This window comes from Leptonychotes weddellii, chromosome 15 (assembly GCF_054177405.1).
Source record: "Leptonychotes weddellii isolate Sample4059 chromosome 15, ASM5417740v2, whole genome shotgun sequence".
NCBI classification, from domain to species: domain Eukaryota; kingdom Metazoa; phylum Chordata; class Mammalia; order Carnivora; family Phocidae; genus Leptonychotes; species Leptonychotes weddellii.
The window spans coordinates 50,348,854-50,356,442 of record NC_138383.1 but is presented as its reverse complement, the minus strand read 5'-3'; the positions used below and the strand labels follow the sequence as shown (position 1 = coordinate 50,356,442).

Genomic DNA, 7,589 nt, shown 5'->3' with positions numbered 1-7,589 from the left:
TACCCCCACACTCCCTACCCCCCCACACACCCGTCTACCTGCACTCCCCCCCCACACACAGACACTCAACCACCAAAGCTAGTTTCCTCAGCTGGGTGCGAGCATTGTGAGCTCAGAGATCTTGTGAGTTTTGCCTCTTGCTTTGTGTGCAGATTCTAAAGGAGAACAGTCCTGTTTGTCTGCAGGATGTGGCCCCGGGGGAAAGGCTGTGGCAGGACCTGGTGTGAGAGGTGGGTGGGAGGCAGGCGGGCTCCTGGCTGGAACCCAGAGGCAGACCCTGGACAAGTTCCTTCAGCCCTCGAGCCTCAGTTTCCCCATTTCTACACTGGAGAAAACACTGGTGCATGACTCATAGGGTCATAAAAACCAAGTGCACCATCTCTGCGGAAAGGCCCAGAGCTGTTCCTAGTTGCTGTTAGTATTCGTATTGGGACCTGTGTCCTGGGACTCCCCATGGGGCACGGGGCATCCTCAACATGGGCATATGACCTTTGGCGGGACAGACTCAGATCCCTGATTTGTGTACCCTTTTTCCACAAGCAGGTCCCCCTAAATGGGCGAAGGAGACCCACCATCTCAGCCCGGGAGCAGAGGTTCTCGGAAGAGCCGGGCTCTCTCACCTCAGAGAGGGGTGCGTGCTCTGGGCCCATCCCAGAAGCAGGAGGGAAGGGCAGCCTTTTGTCCATGTGGGTCCTTTGGTGGATTTGGGCTCTGGGCCCCGGGCTCCTGAGGGTTTTCCTGGAACCTTCTGGCACGAAGCAGAGAGTGAGGCCGCAGCTTGGAGCCTTCGGGTATCTGCCTTTTCAGGGCTCCCTGGCCTGGGACAGACTTCGCTCTCTCATCACCGGGGACAGCCAGAGCTTCTGCGAACGTGAGCCCACCCAGCTGGCCCAGCTCTCCCAACTCTGAGGGAGGGAGCCCCCAGGAATCCCCTGGGCTGGGACCAGAGTTGTTTTCCACTGTGGGCTTTTCTGTATGTGTGAACCAGGTGGCACACAGCAAGGTGTCCTAGGGGGGCCCTGTCTTTGTTGTTCAGCCTCACACCTTCTTAATAGGCAATGGACCCCTGCAGGGGCATTTCCGGTACCTCCACTGCCCCCTGCCCCTCCCCCTCCCCGAAGTCCTTGCACGGCCTGGTCCCCAAGCCTCCCTCCTGCTCCTGAGCCTTTCCCCAATAGCGAAGGGGCTTCGAAGCAATAAATCCAGTTGGAAGGAGGTGGGTGGGGGGACTTGGAGCTGTTTGTGTAACATACGCTTTAAATAAAACTGAGCAAACACCCATTGCCCATATCAAAGAGCGGGGGGCTGGTAGAGTCCATGGGGGAGTTAAACTCCCCCCTGTTTCCCCTGGAACTCACCGCGGCCTTCAGGAAGAGAGATGCTTGCAAAGAGCTGCACAGCTTAAGAGCCCGTTCACATGTTTTCCAGGCATTACCCAAATTCCAAGCACTCCTCATCTGACTTGTTGAATTTTGTCATGTCCGTGAACCATCCGTACAGTTTCATTACTTAATTTTCTTTTTTTTTTTTAAGATTTTATTTTTAAGTCATCTCCACACACAACGTGGGGCTCAGACTCACAACCCCGAGATCAAGAGTGGCCCGCTCCACAGACTGAGCCAGCCAGGCGCCCCGTGTAATTGTTTTTCTTTAACTGTAACTCACTTGAAAATTTTTAGACTTGTCCTAAACAGTAATATCTGTGAAGTCTTCCATTTGGCATACTGCTTATATTTTTTTCTAAAACACAACCATCAAAGGTTGGTGGTCCTCAGGATGCTCTGCGAATCCTCGTCTCTTCCTACACTTCTGGGCAATCTTATCTATGCCTGCGGCTTCACCCATCCCCTCCACGCCAGTAATTCCCAAATCTGGATCGCCAGCTTAGACCTTGCACCTGAGGATGCTTTTGGCAAAGGGACATCTCCCCCCATTTCCCCCATAAGGACCCCAGAGCCAACCCAGCTGCTCGGTAACTCATCATCTCCCTCTAGATCTACTGGGGAAAGTTCGGTGCCCCCGACCTCTTCCCCACCCCTCCCATCAGTTATCAGCAAAGTCGCATTTTAGCTCCGAAATGTCCTTTGACTCTGTCCTCTTCTCTTCATCCCCTCTGCCACTTCAACCTCCTTTCACCTCTAACCTGGTCTAATGCAATGAAGTCCTCATCAGTCACTCTGCCCCCAACCCCTCCACCTGGTATCCAGCATCCATACTACGGTCAGAGTGAGCTTTCCAAAATGCCACTCGGTTAAATCCTCCAATGGATTTCTAGTGCCTCTAAATAAAGTCTAAACCCCTTTCTGGCTACATATCCAACCCCTCTCCATCTCACACACTATATTCAAGCACCACGCCTTGCAGACACCCCTCAGTGAATGGCATAGTGGGTAAAAGCATGAGCCAAATCTACTCAAACCAGAAGAATCCTAGCTCTGCAACTTACTAGCCATATAACCATAGAGAAGTGGCTTAACTCTCTTGTTCTCTATAGCAGCTTGCAAAAAGTGGTCACTAATTCTGCCCCTCACTTTGCAATGTGGCTTTGCACAGACTTTGAATCTGGATTTGGCCATGTGATTTGCTTTGGCCAGGGGGACAGCAAATATAGTACAAGCAGAGACTGGAACAGTCCTTGTGCTCTGTAGGGTTCCCTGTTTCTGTGCTTGGACCACCACGTGCATAAGTTCAAGCTAGCCTGCTGGAGAACTAAGTCACCTGACCGACGGCTTGCCCACCTCCAGACATGGGCGTGAGGTCATCCTGGATCATCCAGCCTCAGCTGACCTGCCAGACAAATGACAAAATCCAGGAGAGATCAGCCAAATCTACTCAAACCAGAAGAACCCAACCGACCCACAGAACTGCAAATAAAATCCATGGGTTTTGTTTTGTTCTGTTTTGTTTTGTTTTGCCCATCTGGTATCTGAGAAATGATAACTCATTGAAGTTTCTTTTTAAGAACAATGGCCTTTTGAAGTATAATTCACATATCATGAGAGTCATCCACATTAAGTGGACACACTGATGAATTTTAGAAAAATTAAAGAGCTGCTCAACCATCACCACCACCGGGGTTGAGAACATGTCTATCCCTCTAAAAAGTTGCCCTGAGCCTGTCTGCGGTTCCTCGCCTCCCCACCTCCCTCTCCAGCCCCAGCAATCATCCATCTGTTTTCTGTCTCTGTAAATAAATGTGTCTCTTCTGGATATTTCCTGTAAGTGGGATCATACAATCTGTGGTTTTGTGCACCTGGCTTTTCTCCACTTAACGGAACGTTTGTGAGGTTCATCCATGATGGAGCTCACTTCTTTTTATTGTGAAATATTATCCCATTGCACGGATAAGCCACATTTTGATTATCCATTTAACATTCGAAGAACATTTGCATTGTTTCCAGCCTGGCGCTATTACCATTAACCCTATGGACATCCATGGACGAGTCCCTGTTTTCAGATGAAAGCCTGTCTTCATTTCTCGCGGGCAGACGCCTGGGAGTGGAATTCCTGATATGGCAGGTGTATGTTGAACTTTTTATGAAACTGCCGAACTGTTTTTCCAAAGCTACCGTACCTTTTTACATTCCCATTTGCAGCGTTGGAGGGTTGCCCCTTCTCCACCTGCTCGCTGACTAGAAGCTCCGGGAGCTGGGTGGGGGCGGTAGGCTGTGAGGTGCGAGTCTGTGGCTGCCAACCGCCATTCATCCCTCGAATTACTCATTCAACAAATACTGTATCTGAGCACCTGCCACTCTGTAGGCTCTGGCCCTGCAAGAAATCCCTGGCAACACTGGGAGATGGAAAGAGACACAGCATCCTGGTGACCTTGCTTCTGCACCCTCGTCCTGGTTTCCCCAGGGCCTTTCCCTTACAGGAGGCCATGAGTTCCTCGATGACAGTCTGAGTTGGATCTGCGGCAACTGGCGGGGCCTGCCAGATTTCCTGGGACCCCAAAAGTCCTAGTGGCTGTTCTCCCCACATTCCACAGGGGAACACCGCCGGCCTTGGAACCTCGGTGCCCCAAGTCTGAGGCGGTACCAGTGGAAGCCAGAGAAAGGCCTGGGGGGTGCGGGGGTGGGTGCTGAGTAGGGCGGCGGGGAGAAAGTACCTGTTCCTACTCAAACGTGAGCCTCCCACGGGGCTGGGATCATGGGTTTGGGGCGAGGAGCACGAGGGGAAAGCCCAGATACCGATGTAGCCGTAGGGTGAGGGTAAGGAAGAAGGAAGGAAAGGCACCATCTATCTCTGGGCCTTGGGATAGTGGTGGGAGCACTTGTTTTGTTCCTGTTCTTGCCGACGGGGCTTTCTAACTGTCAAGTTTTCTGCAAAGATTATGTATTTGTTTTTTCATGTACTAAATTGTAGATAAAAAAACAAAAACAGAAAGACCCGTAATAAATTTCTTTTAAAAAGACAAATACGTCCCCGGTGAAGCTCCGCGCGCAGCTGGGGTCCCGGCCGGCGCCGAGCCCCCTCCTCGCGCCCGGGGTCCCCGTCCGCAGCTCGCAGCCCGGGCCCCGCGCCCCGCGCCCCGCGCCGGGTTGCCATGGGAACAGGTGGCTGGCCGGAGCGCGGGTCCCGGGCGCGGGCGGGGCGCGGGGAGGAGCCGGGGGAGGCGCGCGGCCGAGCGGTCCCCGCCCCTCCGCGGGCAGAGCCTTCGCTCAGCCCCGCCACCGCCCACCGCGTTCCGGCCCGCGACCCCCCGAGCTCCTCGACCATGGAGGCCCCGCTCTTCCCGCGCCAGCCCTGGGCCCCCGCGCCCACCCGCTCGGACCCCGCCGACGACTCCGGGGGCCTGTTCGACGAGCCCCCCCCGGAAGAGCCCCCCGCGGCCCGCGCGCCCAGGGCGGCGGCGGCGGCTGGCAGGAGGGCCGGTCGGCGCGCCGGCGGGAGGGCGCAGGGGGCCCGCGCCGGGCAGCCCCCCAAGGCCGCGGTGCGCCCCCCGCCCGAGGAGGAGGCGCCCCCCCGGGACGAGGGCTGCTACCTCGACCATTTCCCGCACCTCTCCATCTTCATCTACGCGGCCATCGCCTTCTCCATCACCTCCTGCATCTTCACCTACATCCACCTGCAGCTGGCCTGAGCGGCCGGGGCCGGGGGCGCGGGGCCCCGGGGGGTGGGAAGGGAAACCAGGGGCTCGGCGTGGCGTGTGCGGGAGACGCGCTGCACCCCTTCATCTAGCTTCTGATGCTTGCTCTTTTGTCCTGTGCTTGTCACTACCTTTGTGTCCCTGCTCATCTGGAGACATGTCCGGAGCTGCTGCCAGTAATGAAATAAGGGTCTGCTTGCCCCTGAGATTAGGGGAGGGGGCGGTCATCCCCCGGCGTTTAGAGGAGCGGGGTGCGGCTCACGATTAGGATCGTGTCCCTGGACCCTACACTTCATGAGGTGGGAGCACGCGCAGCGAGCCCACCCTTGGGTTCCTTAAGGGACGAGCTTCCGGAGAGGACCCCGCGGGGAGGGAGGGTCGGCGCCCTGGGCCAGCCGGGCGGGAGCCCTGTGATGCTGCATCGCCCCCCGGAGCACCAGCCAGGCCCCCGGAGCTGGCGGACCTGAGCGCCCCGCGGGCCCCGCCGGAGCGCAGAACACGGTGAGTGGCGATCGTCGGGGTGGCGCGCCGCCGCGTCCCCAGGCGCTTGAGCTGACCCGGACTGTGCGTTGGTCTGCCTTAGGCTTTGCGGCTGCTACCCGGCCGAGACCCACAGCCGGAGGGGCTGTCCTGGCAGGAGGCCACGCTGTCGTCGCGTCCTGGACGGCGTGGGACGCACGGCTGCAGACCTCCCGGGACGCGGGCCCCTGGCTCGCGCGCTGCGCAGGATGAGACTCGGGCCCCCCCGGCTGGGCTGGGGTGCGCGGGAGGGCTCTCTCTGCGTCTCTGGCGGCTTCCTGCTGGCCCTAAGCGCTGCCGCAGCAATGGGACCCAAGACCAGGGCGTGGGGTATCTGTCATTAGCAAGAATTCCATCGGGGTTGTCATCTCAGACCCAAAGGCCTAACACTGAAACCCACCTTGCGGGTTACTCACCCACCTGCCATCTCTTTTTTTACTCATGAATGTTAAATGTCATCAACTCAGCGCTCTGCTACGTTATCTGGAAATGTCTGTCTTACCTCTGACGAAATAAATCCCTTTTTCAGTCCCATGTATACTGAGTTCTCGCTTAATTTAGAGCCAAGCAGTGGGCCCTCCAAGCTTCCCAGTCTGCTCGGTTTCACCCCATAATCCTTAGAGCATCCCTACCATTCCTCCCAAACAGGTGTGTCCTATGACCAGCGTTTCCAGGTGCAGCTTCTCCCTCCTCCACTAAATAGCCATGCCTGCCTCTCTATGGCATCTTTCTCCATATCCAGTTCCCAGGAACGTTCTGGGAACGTTCTGTCCCCTGACTGCAGGTCCATGACTGTCCTCTGTGGCTTCACCTGCTGCCTCTCAGATTCAGTCTCCACCTGCTTCCATTATCAAGACACTTCTGCCCCAGTACGGTACCCCCAGTAAGCTCTAGAATCTGCCCCCCCACCCAGCTTGTGTCTTTATAAGCTCAGCATATTCCAATATCAGAGCCTTGTCACTTCCCAGTTCTGTGTTCCCGTGATCCCGCATCACCGTGGGGCTTAGCATCTTGCCCCTCTGCATTTCATTGCTGTGCTGCAAATTCAATACCCACTGTTCCCTGACATCAGCCTGTGCTTTACACCCATGATTTATTACAATAACGCCACCCCCCCACCGATAATTAGTGGCACAATTCCCCAAAATTAAGTCTCCATGGTACCTGCGGTAGGTACTTCTCACTGGTTTCCAGCCTTCAGTCTTGGATATTGCATATCCTACCGACTTTTAATATTGACTAGCCACTGAGTTCCAATACATAGCTCCGTGTTCTCCAGACAGTCCTATTGTTTTCCATTCGTACATCTCCTAGAACCCCTCATTAGACAGTCCTTCAGGGACTACTCAGGATATGATTCCCCAATATTCTCCCCTCCACTAATGCCCTGAGAGTAGCTTCTCCCCTCCATTCCCAGAACCTGAGTTCCCTGTTCCTCAACATATGCCTCCAATTTCTACCCCAAATTCCCATATCCGGTTCCTATGAGACTATATTGTAATTAGATCCTCTTGCCTCTACAGTCTGAACATAGGCTCCAATATTCCCCTAAATGTCCAGTCCCATGTGATCCCCTTATTTCAGGATTCATTGTGCGGTTCCCCCAAAACTAGGATTATCACTGCCTCTCTGATATGGTGCTCCAGCCTTCCCCAACATTCTCTGCATCACTGCTGTGCTCCCCCCATCCCCGGAATGAATTGCTGTCTTCCCATACACCCATATACCCCTCTATTAGCCCTTACTTTCCCCCCATACCCTGAAATTCCTGAAACACCTGAAATTTCTCATATCTCAAAATTCCTGATTCCACTGGGGTCCAGCAGGAGCTTGGCCCACATTTTCTAATATTAAATTTCTACTGTTAAATATTAAAATTCTACTATTCTCCCACAATCCATGTGTACTTTCAGCATCCCTTTATGCCTGGCCTGGCCAATTTTCCTCTTACATAGTTCAAATATCCCACGATATTTGGTCC

General features: G+C 54.9%; 1 protein-coding gene across 1 annotated transcript; it reads left to right on the top strand.

The window, feature by feature from the left end:
• The first annotated feature begins 4,717 nt into the window (after positions 1-4,717).
• Positions 4,718-6,375, top strand: SMIM48 (small integral membrane protein 48). The gene is made up of 2 exons (XM_081806015.1): positions 4,718-5,590; positions 5,673-6,375. The coding sequence occupies exon 1, from the start codon at positions 4,718-4,720 to the stop codon at positions 5,081-5,083; it is 366 nt and encodes a 121-aa protein (XP_081662141.1). The 3' UTR covers positions 5,084-5,590; positions 5,673-6,375.
• The last annotated feature ends 1,214 nt before the right edge of the window (positions 6,376-7,589 follow it).

What these genes read in the sequence shown, in the direction of transcription:
- SMIM48 (XM_081806015.1), top strand. Translation starts at nt 4,718, where the DNA reads ATGGAGGCCCCGCTCTTCCCGCGCCAGCCCTGGGCCCCCGCGCCCACC.